Here is a 17,849-nt window from a genome sequence, read left to right as displayed (position 1 = left end):
TCAATCGAGATAGTAATCTAATAGTTGTGACCTCACGAAATTACAGAAGTGCTGACGGCTCATTTTAGGCACAGATTATGAATATAGGCTCTGTGCATTTCTCTTGTGGATTGAGCTTTATGATACTTTCACAGCATTCATATAGCATTTAGACTTGTTTTATACATAAGGTTTTCTTCAATATGATACCTTTTAAATTGCACATTGTTTACATGCTTGCAAACAGCCTTTAGTGCTACAGGTGGTCAGTAACCACTCGGGAAGCTGAAAGGAGGGAGACAAAAACCTGGAAAATGGTTATTTGGTGCACACTGACATTGCAGCCTCTGTGTTCAGACAGAAAGTTTGGTGTGAAGGCCCGTTTGTCCGGAGCTATGAACGTCACAGTCGACTTAATGAAACAGAACCTACAGAACACCAAACTTCTTCTGCCCTGCCTGCAGGTTCTCAGGGTTTATTCCACCAACTGTGAGTAACTTTAAACCTTAAAATACATTTCTCAAAATGTTATCCTTCTGTGTTGAAGTTCAAGTAACGTACTTCCCCAAAATACAATTGAATCTCAAACGGATAAATCCTGTAAATGTACAGGATGTATATGTAAATGATAATTCACTGGTAGTTGTGATCTGGTATCTCACATTAGTTTTTTGTTTTTATATGTACAGCAGTGAATGCTATTTCTTTGGGGAAGAATGGAGTGGTGGAGCTCATGTTCAAGATCATTGCACCGTACAGCAAAAAGAACACCAGCCTGCTCAAGTGAGTGTCTGTCTGTGTTAATGAATCGGCATGAATGTTGTGTTTGTTGTGTTATAACAAACCAGTGTGACATCCACAGGCTACAGCTCCCGGACCTCATTCAGACGAAGTTTTATAATATCTGTTGCTGATGTTTTTTCAACAGACCATGTAACTGATGTTTCCCTTGTTTGTAAATCAACAGGGTAGCTCTGGACGCACTTGGAGCACTGCTTAAATCCAGTGAGTAATTTGCTTTGTGGCTTTGAATTTTGTAAAACATAGTGATCTTTAGATGGTGTTTAGCTCCCTGCGGCCGTCTTTCACCTCATGAATCCTTTACTTTTCCACAGCTTCTCTAAAGCAAAAACCGCAATTCATCATTCAGCATGAATTTATTCAACTTATTTAACCCACAATTCCCCCCTTCACTCTACTGTTTTCCTTTTCATTCTTACCACGCTTCTCTTCATCCCATCCCACAGTTGTAAGGTGCTATCAATGCTTTCTCCTTGTCTTCTTCCACGTCCCTGCGCAGAAACTAATGCTCGCCGTGCGGTGGACGGCAGACACGTGCCTGCCTTGCTTACTCTGTACCTGGATTGGCATCGCAATGACACACGGCATCGCCACATGCTGATTCGCAAAGGGTTTCTGGTCTGCATCAGAAACATCATCAACATCAAGCTCGGCAGGAAGGCGTTCATAGAAGCAGATGGCATGAGGATCCTCTACAACTCATCCACTGTGAGTGAGAGGATGACACACAAATGGCAAGCAATTAAAGCATGTGACACATAAAGTAAGTGCTGCACATACACACTGACACTCTCCTCTTCCTGTGGGGTTTTTATTTTCTAGGAGTGTCTCCCGGTGCGGACCCTGGATCCTCTGGTTAACACCTCGAGTATCATCATGAGGAAATGTTTTCCAAAGAACCGTCTGCCTCTGCCCACCATCAAATCAGCCTTTAACTACCAGCTGCCACACATACCTGCTGCAGGACCTGTGGCACAGCTGTACAGTCAACCTGCTGGGGGTGAGTTCACACACTCACACACTCACTCACTCACTCACCCACACACACACAAACGCACACACACACTCACTCACATACGGTTCACCAGAGTATGCCCTAGCTTGTCACTGTGTAGGTATATCCCTAACATTGATTACTATGCAGAAACAGACACACACATTTTGCAGTATACTTCATATAAACAAGACACACTCACACACAGACACAAACACACACATAAATAATGCTTACTTCCCTAGATCGAGTAAATAGTTAATGGCAACACTCATGACACTGCTGCACACAATGTGCCTTACAGGAAAAACAAGTCATCAGCTCAACAACAAGCCCTTACAGAAGGGTAAGACGTACGTAAGACACAACTTCATCCTCAGCTTACATAGACTCACTCACTCCTGCTTTCTCATTGACCTCACTTCATGATCTAACTTCACTAAACTAACACACAACATGTGTTAGTAATAAAGACGTAAGAAAGATGCCCAGTGCCCATTGCATAGTGCTTGCTTGCTCACATGTACTTTCACTGCTCTCAACTAATTTGCTGTCTTCATTGAGTCCACAGGCTGACTGGTAAGATATTTAAGCCTCTTTCCTCTTCCTTCAATCTTTTTCAAAATTTTTTCAAAATGTCTGATAATATCATTATTTTTATATCATAGTTGAATTTACTGAATATAAAGATAAACAACATCAACGCTCCCCAAAAGTGTAGCCAAAGCGCTTGGATCAATACATGGTCGCTGGCTGCAGTATAGGTCATAAATCATGTCTCCTCCTTGTTTGTGGATGGGGATATGGACCAAAATTAAATGTCAAAGTACACATCAAATATCTTTTCTCAAAGATGGTTTCAGTCATTTTAGGAAGTTCTGATTGGATTTAATTAGCTATTTGATGCTATAAATACAGGGGCTTGATCCATACTCTGCAGATTCTGGCTCCAAATGCGCAAGATGGCAGCGTTCATTTCTAGGATATTTCTGCTCGATTTCTGGATAGTGTGAGGAAGATGCATCATCCATCTTTATATACAGTTTATTATATCCACACATTTTTGTCAGTTTCCTTAATTTCCCCTCTACAGTGTCCAAATCTATCAGGAACTCTTTAAAAGAAGACATATGCCAGAATTTTGAAGGTTCTATTTGGCAACAGCAACCTAGTAATGACCTCAGCCTTCGCACAAAGTCGTGTTAACTCATCTGTATTCCCAACATTGTGTCAGTGATGTCATTCAACCAACCATGGAGAACAGTGTACGATTGTAAGCTGCTGTGATTACACTGACTTCTCAGTGAGAACAACTCAACGTGTTGGAAGAAATACTCAGATGCTCAGAATTTCTTCTTTATTCACTATCTCCCACTCATCTCTTGATCATGGCTGCTCATATCTTTTTGTTAACATTTTCTCTGTTCCTGTCAAGTCAGACTCTGTGAGTCTGGTTATGTGCCGACCTTATGCATATTTTCAAAACAACTAAACTCCCAGTTTGCGTGAAGTAAAAGTAAACCATTGAATAAATCTGAGGACAGTCACCTAACAGCTTGTGTGTTTGTGTGTTTTGAACCCAGTGGATGATGTAGTGGATGAAAGTGATGATAACGACGAGACGGAGGCAGACACAGAGAACGATAGTGAGAATGAAGAGGATGAGAAGAATCATAGCTCCGCGGTAAGACTCACACTCACACATCATATTTGACATGACAGCATCATCTGTTACACTCACTGTTTAAAATGTGTGAGTCTCTTTCCTCTGTATGATAGTGGTGTTATAGAGACAGCACAGAGTGTACGTCTGAGTGATTTACGTCATAAACATCTCAATAACATTCTGTCATTGTGATTAAAATTCACAAAGGACTGTGATGTGTAATAATAATTGGCCCCAGTTGGCTCGATGGTGTTAAATTATAAATAGGTCATTTGATTAAAGCTTCAGCCATTTTGTGAATAATTTAGTACTTAATATTACAGCCACGCGACTCACTTTAATTATACAATACTGAATCTCCACAGATAGTGTCATTTGAGGACAGGATTTCTCAGACGTGTTTGATTGTTGTGTTGACCTGTCTAGTTGCACTCAGTTAAATTTCCAGCAGAGGGCAGTCATAGCCCACCAACCACAACACTTTCACATCAAGTCAAACACGTCAACCCTGCCTGATGTGCATTTCTGATTAAATCAAAACATTGCTCTGCATTTACATGGGGTGAGGGGGGGCAAAAGTCTGACTTTACCTACATACACGTTTTGATATGTTTGTTTTCTGCTGTTTGTGTCCTGTTAATCAGAATGATGACATAGAGACGGACCTAAACAAGCTACATCCCAAAAAGAGTCCTAGTCGTCCATTAGAGGAGTTAAGAGTCTATGAGAGATTCTTCCTGGAGCTGTCTGAGGACTTTCAGGTCAGTGTTTTGTGTATATGGTGATAAAACCTAGCAGCAAAATCCCCTAAACATAGATTTAACCCAAGAGTATTTCAAGAGGCTTGTCTGTTAATACTATACGATGGTCATTTGGTCAGTCGGAAGTATTTGACAGTTAATTGGCACAATGATTTCTTATTTTGGTACAGTTTAACATGTAATATGTACTAAGACAAATTAGTACTGTATATATAATGCAAGATGGTCACTGTCCAAGACTTCAATATGTCTTTTTCCTACAGGGGTATAACTTTGAAAGCTCGAAGAGTTCTTCTTCATCATCATCCTCATCATCATCCTCAAGTCGATCCCCTCGGCCAATCATCGTGCCCACAGCTCAATCCCTGTCACCAAAGCATGTCCCCAAACTGAGTTCTCAGGGGGATGGCAGCTCTACCAAAGGACAACACACTCAGCCACCCCCCTCCGCTTCCACTCCCTCTCCCCCTGCATCTCAACCTCCGCTTGAACTGAACACAGTCCACCTCACCAAGGACCAAGACAAAAAAGAAGAGGCCCACATTCCTTCCCCAGATGGACATGCGACCTTGTCCTCCCTCACCAGTCCTCCCTCTCAAGGGCAGAGGATTGAACAGGAACTTGCACATGTGTTCGAGTGTGTCTCTCTAGAGGAGGAGGGGGCTCTTAATGCAGAAGAAGGAATAAAGGGAGACAAACAAACAGGATCTCCCGTCAATGCCACTAGACTCATACAGTCTCCTCTGCTGTTGGGAGGTATCGTGACACGTCGTGTGGGAGGAGGCAGTGGCAGTAACTGGGGTTCAGATTGTGGCTCAGAGGGAGCTGACGATGAAGGAGGGGAAGGAGCAGTCCTGGAGGTGCCAGACACGGCGCTGCTCCTCTCACTGCACGACCCTGACCTTTACGTGGAGATGGTGAAGGGAACACACTCTGTACCTCAGTATGCTGAAGTGGCTTATCCAGACTACTTTGGCCACGTAGCCCCAACATTTAGAGAACCCCTCGTGGAGAGAGTTTATGGTGTACAGAGGTGAGATATATCAATGAAACTGGGGGAAACCAATTGGCATAAAAACATGGGTATACATTAGGAACTATGGAATAAAAACAAGTAGAATTAAGCTGGAAAAAAGGAAATACCTGTAGTGTGCAGTAATGTTTTGCATGCCAGATATTTGTATTTAGAATATTTAGAAACATTTCTGAGCCTTTGACTTACACTGACTTACACTGAATGTGCAGCTGCAGACTGCACTTCTGCAAGGGACATTTTCTTCCAGGGACAATTTTTGCAGGTATAACTCAGAGGGTAGAGCGTTACTCTTGTTCTCAGAAGGTTTGCAGTACGATCCCCAGGTCCTAGTTTCCTTGAGCAAGACACTGAACTTGTAATTGAGCTGATGCTGCATCGTCCGTGTGGACATGCAGTCCATTTACCAAGTACAATCTGGAAAACCTTTAATGCAATCATGTGCTGTAGGTATATTTTTGGACTGGCTTTGCAGTCTGCGAGCTACACTTTACACATTTAACTTTGTTATGAATCTAAGGTTATGGAGGCAGGGAAAGACATTTCTTATAGCTTATTGCATTAATCCTCATTTATTAACCATATCCATTGTGTGCATTAAGTTTGTCTGTGGGTCTATCCATGCAGGTCTAAGATATTCCAGGACATTGAGAGGATGATTCATCCTAATGATATCCTGGATAAAGTCGTTTATGACCTGGACATCCTCAGGTGAGTTCCTCTTACTGGGTCTCTGACCTAAACATCACTCAGAGTAAATGGAGCTACAGTTTGTGAGCCCTGTGACATTCACGTTTCACATTAGCTCAATTGATCATCTTCATCTTGAAAAGGGTAATGACTTCTTAAAGAGTGTCATTTGTTCCTCATCATGTTTCAGTTGTCCCGTGATTGAAGACGACGGTGAATCGCTAAAGTTCAACTCTCAGTTTGAGTCTGGCAACCTCAGGAAGGCCGTTCAAGTTAGGAAGTAAGTTTGAATAAAAGTTCCACATTTCTGTGTGTATGTGTTTTAATTAAATCACAATTATCACCATACATGCATGTAAAGCTACTGTCAGCTTACCAAATTTTTTTCTGAAATCAGACTGAAAAGAAAAGATGTGATGCATGGGAATTTGTGAATGCTTGATAATGTTCGAACATTTAGAGTCTTTGTTGTGGTGTGTTTCCAGATATGAGTATGACCTGGTGCTGAATTCCGACATCAACAGTAATCACTACCACCAGTGGTTCTACTTTGAGGTGAGCGGCATGCGTGTCGGAACTACTTACCGCTTCAACATCATCAACTCTGAGAAGTCAAACAGCCAGTTCAACTATGGTGAGATGACACAACAACACCCAACAGCTTTTCATTCTCCACCTGACCAACAGCACATGTGTATATTGTATGTAAATAAAACTGAATTGACCCATGACTTTTGACCTACAGCTTAAAAGCCTCAAACCAGCACAATGTGTTATTTGATCATGAGACAGCACACTTTCTTAATCTTTGTTGCATTGCCTGTCTCTCTGTGTGTGTGTGTGTGTGTGTGTATATGTGTAGGCATGCAGGTGCTGATGTACTCTGTCCAGGAGGCGATCAGTGGGAGGCCTCGTTGGGTCAGAACAGGATCAGACATCTGTTACTACAAGTAGGTACAGACACAGTGGATGTGGGGAAATACTTTGAAGAGAGAGGCAAAATCTGACTTTGTATCAGTGTAATATTCACAGGGAGCAAAGGTTTTCATGCCGCGTACCAATCTAATGCAATTCAGTACAACTGTTCAACGATAAATGTAATGCCTGAATATTGTATTTTATGATATAGCAGTGTTTGTTTTCCCCATTTATATGCATCACAATGGCAGAATAATAACACTAGACACTTAAAATGATTTATGAAAGGTAATTGAGTAGCAAAACACAGAACAAGTGCACTTACTAAAGTGCCCAATAAGTGTTTTATAGAATTACGGTTGTTATATTGTGCAATATTTACTTATGAAGTGTTTCTCCTTTTCTACAGGAATCATTTTGCAAGGAGCTCCATTGCAGCCGGCGGTCAGAAAGGAAAATCCTACTATACATTGACCTTCAGTACAAACTTCAGCCATAAGGATGATGTCTGCTACTTTGCCTATCATTACCCTTACACATACTCCACTCTTAAGGTAGTATTACATAACCATTGTTTGGTAGTTTGTTCTTCCTGCATAAATGTCAATTCTCATCATACTCTATTATTATGCCCTGAAACATAATGCTTGGGTTTTTAATTTGCTCCTACAGTAATTATTTATCTATCACCAGCAGCTAATCCTCTAAAACCCAGAGTCTGACCCCTAATGATGCTGTGTTTTCATTGTTTTATCATTTACAGTATATGTCCTTCGAATCTGAGTTGTGCTCTCAAACTACTGTAAACTCATATTATCATGTTATTATAATTACATTTTGTCTGTGTTTATCTCAAGTGACAATGCAGAACTGCTTAAAATCCAAGCACTGAAAGAGAATCTCAGACTGAATCACAAGTGGCCTTATACACACAGCCACTGCAATAATGCAACAATAAAGTGTTGAGAACCCAAGAGAGAAGGGGATTTAAATGGAAGATAATACTGTTTTTGTATCCTCAGATGCACCTCTCCAAACTGGAGGCTTTGAGGACCACAAAGATCTACCTGAGACAGGACGTCCTGTGTGAAACGCTGGGGGGAAACGGCTGCCCCCTTCTCACCATCACTGCCATGCCGGAGTCCAACTCCAATGATCACATCTGTCAATTTAGTGAGTAAATCAGTGTCGACCTGCGTAAATGTTTTCACCCATCTTCTTATTTGCTCAGCATCAATTTCAGGCGGGACCAGAACGATCTCAGCAGCAGAATCTCATCTATTTTCAAATGTTAAGGGAAATCTGGACACTAGTGCAATCTGTCATTAGTTACTAAAGCCTACTCCAGGCCTTTGTAGAAACAGAAAAACAATTTTTCATGCTTTGTTCTTGGATGGTTTTCCAATAGTTTTCTAAGAAATCCACAATTTCTCTACATTTCTCACTAATGCAAGAACATAAGGTGGTTCTGTAATCTCAGAGAATGCCATTACGTTCCACACTTAAGTCCATCACTGCTGTTTCTCTGCTCTGAAAAACTTTGAATTAAAGAATCATATTCTGTTTTTCTCATTCCATCATCCTCTGTTTGTGCTGTGTTCTCGCTCTGTCGCCCTCTTTAGGGAATCGTCCATTGATCTTCCTGTCGGCCAGAGTGCACCCTGGAGAGACCAATGCCAGCTGGGTAATGAAAGGCACGCTGGAGTTCCTGATGGGCACCAGCTCGCAGGCAGCCAGCCTGAGGGAGGCCTACATCTTCAAGATAGTCCCCATGCTCAACCCTGATGGAGTTGTAAATGGAAAGTAAGTGAAAATAGTGTAGGAATGGAAAGATATTCACAGTCATTCACAGCTTTCAAATTGAATCATACACCGGCTGAAGCTGGACCTGTGCAACAGTCACAACGCGCATAACCTTGTCATGAAGGATTCTCTATTCTGTTCTAATTCACTCTGTAGCCATCGCTGTTCTCTGAGCGGAGAGGATTTGAATCGCCAGTGGCAGAGCCCCAATCTTGAGCTCCACCCCACCATCTTCCACACTAAGAGCCTGCTGCAGTACCTTGCACACATACAGAGGGCACCACTGGTATGACCTCTAATTAACTAGACTTAAATTACTTTGGGGCATTTTCGCACTGTGCAACATCATCTTTCATTCTGGAAGTTACGGGACGACTTTCTGACTCGTGAATGCCTATGCCATTTCTCCTGCTCTGCTGCACAAAATCAGTTGTGAATCAGTAAATCACAACATTCTTGCCGTTACAATTAGCAGCTGCCTGTGCTGGCCTCTTCTACATTGTGTATCAGCAAGTTAGATATAATTGGATATTCATCTTAATGGGGGATTTGTTGTGATGACTGAAAGGAGCAAAGAATGGTGACACTGTGAATCGTTGTCTTTAAACAGATCTCAGATTTAGTCAGAGAAACTGTCCACGTCCTTTATTTAGAGCAAATATAACAGTTTCACGGTTTTATTTTGATAGTTTATAAAAGGTGATTGTTATTGAATTGATTGTTTTATTTTATTGAATATATCAACTAGAGAGAAGCCTTTTTTTGGTTCCCAGTGTCTTAGTGAAAAATATATAATATTATGTACATCCTAAAGTCACTCCTTTCTTTATCTGCCTCTTTTGTATGTATTGATATTTCTGTGTGCGTTTGTGTATGTGCAGGTGTTCTGTGACTACCACGGTCATTCCAGAAAGAAAAACGTGTTTATGTACGGCTGCAGTGTGAAGGAGACGGTCTGGCAGTCCAATATCAGTGCTTCGTCCAGCGACCTACAGGAGGACCTTGGATACAGGGTGAATACACGCACGCACACACACACATGCACACACATACAGACACACACACACACACACACACACACACACACACACTCATCTCTCATTTTCACCTCCTTAAAATCGCCTCCTTCATATCAAATTACTCTTCTCATATCAGTGAATATGAATTAACTTAAACTGAGTCTCATTACAATCAGATCACTTTTATTTACTCATTACAACCAGAGTAGCTGAATTGTTGAATGCAAAAACATGAAAATATATTTTTCACTGAGTAGTGTGCTAATAAAGAAGTCAGTTCAAGAGAGAGGTCAATAATGGATGTTCATGTACAGCAAACATTTTGGATTGAACCTGTCAATACTTTCTCTTTCCCAAGGAACGGCTCTGTACACAAGCCAGTTTGTGTTGGACTCAGTTATTTGGCCCGACTCTAAAATGTACTTTATCTTCTGCCCCCAATGCACCTAACACACGTTTTCATTTGCGTCGCAGGCTCTTCCTAAGATCCTCTCTCAGATCGCCCCGGCCTTCAGCATGGGGAGCTGCAGTTTTGTTGTGGAGCGCTCTAAAGAGTCGACCGCTCGTGTCGTCGTATGGAGAGAGATCGGAGTACAGCGCAGCTACACCATGGAGAGCACGCTCTGTGGTTGTGACCAAGGCAAATATAAGGTAAGGTTTGCTTCGGCCTTTTCGATGTAATGCAGTTCATTACAATAAACATGAACTTAAAGACTTCCTGTTGTAGAGCTTTTTTAATTAACTGCAAATTTAATTAGTTTCAAGGAAGTTTACTATTTTCATATATATGCTAATCAGTAAGCCATAGTATTAACATCTTAACATTGTGTAGAACATTTATTTCAAGGTTTATGTGTTTTATTGTCTTTTTATTTTACTTCCACCCCCTGTAAATGAGAGGGAGGTGCCCCAATAGATCTCCAAGTGTCCAGCAGATGGAGCTGCAGTCTTTTCTCTTCTTTCTTCTCTCTTGTTTCTCCTCTTTCCCTTTGACCTTTCTACCTTTGTTCCGTCTCTCCGTGTCTTTACATAAAAGCTGATTTGCTTCCGACTGAATTTTCCCAGTTTCTAAAATATCTCACGGAAGTCCATTTTGGCTCTGATTAGCACCCCCACTGGTTTTTGTGAGAGTATTTGTCCAGATGTGCAGGAACCAATGTGAACTGAACTGTGGCTGCATGTCTCTGTAGCCAGGCCAAGTTTAGATGTTCCAAGATCTGCTCTGGGGAAAAGGGAACATGAAAGTGTTTTAGTTGAGTTGGGGGTTAGCTTGCGTGCGTGCGTGTGTGCGCGTGTGCGTGTGTTAGTGTGTTAAATTTCAGCAGGGTCAAAAAGTCTTGAGACCACAACGAGAAAGTAGTGCTGGTCTCAAACTTTGATGCTGTACTGGGATTGAACAGTGCAGTGGAGACTTTGTTAGGGTTGTAGGTATGAGTTTGAATGTGTCCCCAATGCAACTGAAATATTTGATCATGTTCCTAAATGCAAAGTTTCCTTTCCAGCATTGAAAATTGGGGTGTTTGAAGATGGACAGTGGCTCCGTCCCCAGGCTCCAGGGCAGCTATGAAAAACCACAGCAGCCTTTTTAAAGTAGCCTGCTGTTGAAGCTTTGGAATCATTTTTTGGACTGTAGCTGTGTATTGGACATGTGCACATACAGTACATGCAAGTGTATGTGTTTGAGAAGTTTTGTGTTTAAATCTCTTTGATGTGCATGTTCTCTCCAGGGGCTTCAGATCGGCACCAGAGAGCTGGAGGAGATGGGAGCTCAGTTCTGTGTGGCCCTGCTGAGGCTGAAGCGGCTGACGAGCATCCGCAACCACCAACACCTGCTGGATTTGGAGGGTGACATCATTGGGACACAGACTAAAGTGGTCAGGTTAGTACTGTGGAGCATGGTGTAAAGTCACATATCACAACACACAGTTAAAGCTAGGGCTGTCACTTTTTATGTGGTTACATTCACCTCGTCCATTCCCAACGTGTCCGTATAAATAAATTGTGCTTTCTTACCTGTGATGACATTTTTATGATCTTCTGGCAACAGGAGAGTGTGCAGAATGGTGGACAGCCAAAGTTGTACATTCGACATCTGTAGTGCCTTCACTTCCTTACACGAGTGGCAGGTTATCAGTTATCAGATTTATTGTAATAGTATATGACAGCTGCTTTGTACAAAGTCAACAAACACCCTTCTTGGTTACTTTGCCACCTTCGCTGCTCCTTCTAAAATGTTTCCACATACGGTTTCTCAGATGCTTTGGTGTTGAGAGTGTCGGCTCAGGACCGCTTTCCTCACCAGTGTCCTGCATTTCCGTAGCAAAGAACACAGCATCACTAGCTTAACTACGATGGCACTCAGTAATGCGCACAACTCTGCTAAGGCCCAACAGTCCCCTTATGAAAACAAATTAAAATTCCCGAGATTCAGATATTTCTTTCTTCAAGATCATAAATTATTCTCTGAGAATCTTTTTTTTTTGGGGGGAAAAAACATAAATCTCGCAATCTTGAGGAAAGTTAAAAATTATTATTATTACATTTCCTGACCCAAACCACATCCTTCCAGCAAGTTTCATGGAAATGCAGCGGAAATCAGAGGTCAGGAGTCAATATCACATTCTGTAGGTCAAGCTGAAAGAGACAATTTCGAGCAGCCCCCTCTGCATCACAAAAACAAATGCTTGGGGTTATAGACTGTAAGTTTTCCGGTTCAAATATTATAATTCTCTTCCCATGTTCGTACAAAGTAACAGCCCTGGTTCATGCAGGTGCACACAGACACTGTGAGACTTATGAGTGTGTTCAGTGTGTTCTTTCAAAGCTTAGAAAACTCACAGTTGAGGAATATAATGATGCCATAGGAACAAGACAAGGTAAAACTGCAGATGTCAGAGCGTTTTATTTCTCAGCCGTTTATCTGTTGTGTTGTTATCCTCATGTAACCTTCCCAACATACCTGAGATTTAAGAAATAAAGTGTTTTCTATTGCTTATACTCATACTACTTGGGAAATAGAAAGACTGTTTTCTTTCTCTTTTTTTTGTACAAAACACCCTCATTACCGCCAGACACATCCCTGTTGGCTCTGATACTGAATGGCGTGACTGTCACTCCAGCTCTCCCCTTAACATTCGAGAGACAAGTGAAGGCCTGCGTTTGTGCACGGCTGCTGTGAGCATCATTGAAATTCTATCAATGATCATGTGTGATGAATGTATTGAAATGCTAGCTGGGAGGAGAGTGGTTATATAACATTTTCAGCTGTGTCATCATTTCTTTAAGACAGTGTGTAAAACAGCCACAACATCTTTAATTTCTATATTTTCACCTCCACAGTGAAGTTTTTAATGGTAGTGAGCGGTCAATAGCACAGTGAAGGTTAAATGCACATGGAGCATGCAAACAAGTGTCCTGCCTTCCTGTGCAGTGTGTTAGTAATAATGAAATATACCTCGTCAGTGTCGGAGCGAATCCTCATCCACTTAAGTGCCAGTGTATTCAAGGGATGGCAACATTGAATTTATTCAGTTAAGCCGTGAGACAAACACTTATCACACAAGTCAAACCAGTAGCACAGTACGTCCTCCTCACGTTGTTTCTATCTCTCGTCACATCACGTTTGCTTTGTATCAACAATCATCAATTAGAGCTTTCATCTTGATTTGAACTTAATCCTGTCGTCTCGTTTTGTATCTCTATTGTCATTAACAAAGTAAAGAAAACTCTCAGAAAAAACAACTATTTCATCACAATATATCATTTTTTGTGGTCTATTATTTCTTCCATATGCCTTTTTAAATTAGTGGTGAAAAGTAATTTATCAGAAAATAAATCAATTTTGCAAACAATATAATGGGAAAAAATGTAAATTTCTGCTTCTCCGGTGAGAGGATTGAATATCTTTATTACCTGATGCACTACTTCAAATGCATGTTGTTGTGTTATTTATTCATTAATACCAAATTCCCTTTGTCACACATTATGCTTGATAAAACATTATTATGTTCTTGTAGCTTTTAATGTAGCGAGAAGGACCCAAGACAGAACATAAGGGTTAAAAGATAAATGAGGAAAATCATTGTGTTTGAAATTCCCTCCTCAGAAATATGAAATCCACACAGATCTGATTTTTCTACAGTCCGACACCACCAATAAATTATTAAACTTTGCCAAACCCAAACTGCGACCACCAGAGTTATCTTAATTCCTTTTTACTTTAAAGACGTCAGCGTTCTCTCCTCCGCAGATTTGTTAAAGCAGTTCATTTGGAAGAATGGCTTCGTACTCAGAACCACTTAATGCTCATGTCTCTTTCTCTTTGTGTCTCCCAGTCTCTCTTCTCTTACCAACCTGCGCTACTCTCATATTGATATACCCATTTATCATTTATGTGTCTGATCATTAAGGGACTCCAGAAGTGTGTGTGTGTGTGTGTGTGTGTGTGTGTGTCTGTGTGCGTGTTTGTGTGAGTGAGGGCCCTTTGGGATTGGTTACTCTCATCTCGGATTTATGGTTTTATGTGTGGGGCTTGGTATGGTACCACTTACCGTTTAATAGGTCATCACAACAATATCTTGGCCATTGGGAGGCGTCTGCGAATAACTGGGTGTCTCGGAGTGCGTAAAAGGGCTGATACGGGCATGGGTGTGTTTTTGTCCGAGTGTAAGGAATACGGAAATAGATGCGTGTATGTTAAAGTTTGAAGGTTTTATTGTACGTCTCTATATCTAAACATTAACATGCGGAGTGTAAAGAGACGATTCCAGTTTGTGGACTAAGAAAATGTATGACAAAGAAAGTGGAACGTAAACGAACAACTCTTAGTATTTATTGCTGCCCACCCACATCATTACACAGCACAACATTTACTGTACATACACTGACACACAATTTCTCTCCCTCTCTCCCTCCCTCCCTCCCTCCCCCTGTCTTGCACTCGGGCACTGCTAAAGTTGGTGGGAGCTCATTGTCTGAGTCCCCTGATCGACTATCTCCCTGGGATCACATTTCAGACCATTAACACCATTAAAAACCCACTAAAGCCACTAAAACCTCAAAGAACCAGCGACCATTTAACCATTAAGACCCACAGGAAAAAAACAGCCTCACCAGTCAGAGCACACAGGCGCAGTTTGTTAGTATCCCCGGTTTTGTTATGATTTTAAAACATATTTTAATATGAATCGTGTAGTAGATTCAGTGTATGATGGCTTGTATTGTATTTCATGTATTTATGTTATTATTTAGAGCTGAAACATTTATTCAACAGAAAATGAACCTTCAAGAATTATAACTATTAACAAATAGTTTAATGCTTTAAAATACTAAAGATTCTCGGCATCCAGGGTCTTTAAGAGTTTGTCAGACAAAACAAGACATTTTATTAACTTAACTATTCATTAATTAATCTTCACCATCATCATCATACAATTTCCTCTGACAATGTGGAAAAACAAAGATAAATTAAACAGTTTAAAGCCTAACGGCATAAAATGTATCGAGATAAACATTTTTACATTTTGTATCTGCCATGTTTCAAGAAATATACATCTCATCTTAACATTTTCAAAAACCATAAATGCAAAATGTGGGGTAGTAACACAGTAAGTAACACATTCAGGAATACAATTAGTAATTCAAAATATACACAGGCATCATCCTGCTTCTCGATAGTCCTGAAAAGCTGACGTGATGAAGACATTTCTTTGTGACAGTCATATGCACATCATTAACTCCCAGTGGCAACCGTGTTCACGCTCTTTTATTTTATCCCCCAGCAGCTGCCCCACTACCTACGTGATGGAGGAGGACGAGCCATCCTTTCTGGAGGCAATAGACTACAGTGCAGAGAGCAATGACGAGGACCCCGAGGCCGAAAACGAGCTCGGCAGCGAAGTCCTCAAGAACCCCGAACATCAGGATCATCTGTCAGACTCCGAGATGAATCACAGGGACTGACGCTGAGGTGTTCACCCTCTCAGCACCCGGCGGTTTGAGCTTATAACCATTCAGTGCTTGGACTGTTCGCTGATCAAAAAAATAAACAGGTTTATTCACACTTAACATTTAGATTTACACCTAATACAATTATGTAGACACTATCATGGTACGTACGCTGCTTTGACACCAGTCAGGTGCTCTTTTCCCCTGATGGATGGATTTTGTTGGCCCACCAGAGGCCCCCCTGCTGCTGAGGGTGCGCACTCTAATGGCCTTTCCCCTCAGTACGGCTGATGAGCCCTGACTAAGATTCAAGGTGGATCTCAATGAATGTTCTCACCATTAGCTGTCACACTATAACCTTCATGAACTGTGACCCCTGACCTCAGACACTATTTATCCTCTGAGATTCACATGTAGTTGAACCACAGCAGCAAACTGCAGGCACCACCAGTCCTTAACTTGAACCCTCTCTCCACTTCGTCATTTCTCCCTGCCGATGTGTCAGTGAAGCCGCCTGACAAGGCTGTAGTGAACTAGAGCCATCAGCTTCTTTAGGTGCAGTGTTAGAATCCCGTCTTACCTGTAACACTGTGTTTAAATTAAAACGACCCTGGTGATCACAGGATTCTAGATCTGTCCCACTGAGCAGCTCAGAGATCCAAACAACCTGCCATCTAATTTCCTTTATTCTTTTCTTCACTCGTGTCCTCTACTGAAATGTTTTACTCCTTTTCTTGGTTTGCGCCTTCCTATATTTTTGTTCGTCCTTCATTCATTCCTTCCATCCTCCACTTCCTCCCTTCCGCCTCAATGTCCTGGTTGGATGGGATGTAGGTAAAACCACACAGCCCCTTTTCCTAGCGTAGCTGCTGGCTAACCCCAGTCATCATCAGGTATATAATGTAAGAAACCTGCTCAGACGTGACGGCACTGGAGTGACGCCCTCACTTCTCTCCTCTGTATCCCACTCCTCTTCTGCCACAGTGCGCTTGGTCTGATCGCCCATGTGCTGTTTGCCTCGCTTTATCCCAAACAGACACTGTTAGCATCATGTAGAATGTACATGTCTTTATTGAGACAAACCTTGAGCTGTTTGAACACACACCACAAGCAAACTAACACAGGTTTGGTTTCTTGCTCACATGAAACCAAGCGGTAAAATATGAAGGTAGAAGAATATCTAACTGTTGGTGTTCCCATTGCTTTTCACAATAGACAGTATTAAAAGGTTTAGACGCAGCAGTGATGAACAAGACGCATGAGCTGCAGAGAGCAGAAAACCCTTTTGCACTTTGGATAAACACTTACCACGCAGAACAAAGACGGAGTCACTTTACGACGTATCACAGTTTGCAAACTTCCCCTGATTAGTTTTTAAGTTCTCCGAGCTCAGCCCGACGCTGATCGTAACCTTGCTGTGATGTTTAAAAAAGTACTCTAGTGGAACTATATTTTCTTTGTGTACCTCCCTCCAGTCTGTGTGTACATTTTTTTTGTGAGTTTACTTAGTGGAGACCCATTCATGAAAACAGATGGTGCTTCGTATTGACAGTATAAAGTAGATTGTCGGATTTTCTGTCTCTTTTTTTTTGGTTCATGGAGATGAGATGAGTTGCTGTTTCAATTTGTACAGCTAGTGCATGGCTATTTTCTGTCGTTTTTATTTTGTAATTTATTAAGTATTGTTTCTGGGATGCAACCTGTATGTATATGAGGCATTTGTGTGTGTGAGTGTGTGTGCTTGCGAGTGTGAGTGTGTCTGTGCTCAAGGAGTTTAAGTTATTCCATTATTCAGCTCAGCTAATGCTCTTACTGTGTGTTTCTTCTTTCAATTTGATTATCTTCTCTCACTCTCCCCAATCACTTTCTCATCCTCGTATTCCCTCTAAACCTTTTTTCATTCCTCTTTTTCTGTCTTCCCCCCCCCCCCCCTGCTACTTCCTTTTCCAATTTAACCCATGACCATGTTACAAATCAGGGGAAGTCATTGCTCTGTATGTATGTGTGTGTGTGTGTGTGTGTGGGTGGGTGTGTGTGGGTGGGTGTATGGGAAATGTTTGTGGTGTCATATTATAAATGTTTGTCTGCAGCAGATTTCGTCGACACGGTGCTGGGCTGCTTTTATTTTTATGTTGGTTTGGAGGTGAAAAAGTGGAAATAGCGAGTCCTTTTTAAGTTGATTGTAACGCAGAACATCAGAGCTAAGCGTGAAGACATGGGAAATAAAATGTGAATGTGG

The 17,849-nt window shown here is 41.4% G+C and overlaps 1 protein-coding gene across 6 annotated transcripts in view; it reads left to right on the top strand.

Moving 5' to 3' along the window:
- The window catches only part of agtpbp1 (ATP/GTP binding protein 1), a 27,433-nt gene extending 9,584 nt beyond the window's left edge, over positions 1-17,849 (top strand). For 2 of the 6 annotated variants that reach the window (XM_034596342.1, XM_034596346.1), the window contains 21 exons: positions 337-468; positions 669-762; positions 947-984; positions 1,280-1,488; positions 1,603-1,780; positions 2,079-2,120; positions 3,358-3,458; positions 4,085-4,201; positions 4,465-5,234; positions 5,862-5,945; positions 6,115-6,204; positions 6,410-6,558; positions 6,787-6,874; positions 7,252-7,396; positions 7,865-8,015; positions 8,465-8,645; positions 8,802-8,931; positions 9,527-9,658; positions 10,139-10,315; positions 11,392-11,543; positions 15,445-17,848. In XM_034596342.1, the coding sequence (XP_034452233.1) occupies positions 337-468; positions 669-762; positions 947-984; positions 1,280-1,488; positions 1,603-1,780; positions 2,079-2,120; positions 3,358-3,458; positions 4,085-4,201; positions 4,465-5,234; positions 5,862-5,945; positions 6,115-6,204; positions 6,410-6,558; positions 6,787-6,874; positions 7,252-7,396; positions 7,865-8,015; positions 8,465-8,645; positions 8,802-8,931; positions 9,527-9,658; positions 10,139-10,315; positions 11,392-11,543; positions 15,445-15,625 (3,341 nt within the window). In that variant the 3' untranslated portion in view covers positions 15,626-17,848. Of the gene's footprint in view, positions 1-336; positions 469-668; positions 763-946; positions 985-1,279; positions 1,489-1,602; positions 1,781-2,078; positions 2,121-3,357; positions 3,459-4,084; positions 4,202-4,464; positions 5,235-5,861; positions 5,946-6,114; positions 6,205-6,409; positions 6,559-6,786; positions 6,875-7,251; positions 7,397-7,864; positions 8,016-8,464; positions 8,646-8,801; positions 8,932-9,526; positions 9,659-10,138; positions 10,316-11,391; positions 11,544-15,444 lie in introns of all 6 variants that reach the window. The other 4 variants (XM_034596347.1, XM_034596343.1, XM_034596344.1 and 1 more) reach the window with 4 other exon arrangements.

This window comes from Hippoglossus hippoglossus, chromosome 9 (assembly GCF_009819705.1).
Source record: "Hippoglossus hippoglossus isolate fHipHip1 chromosome 9, fHipHip1.pri, whole genome shotgun sequence".
NCBI lineage: Eukaryota > Metazoa > Chordata > Actinopteri > Pleuronectiformes > Pleuronectidae > Hippoglossus > Hippoglossus hippoglossus.
The sequence above is the reverse complement of the archived record's forward strand: the minus strand, read 5'-3'. Positions and strand labels throughout refer to the sequence as shown.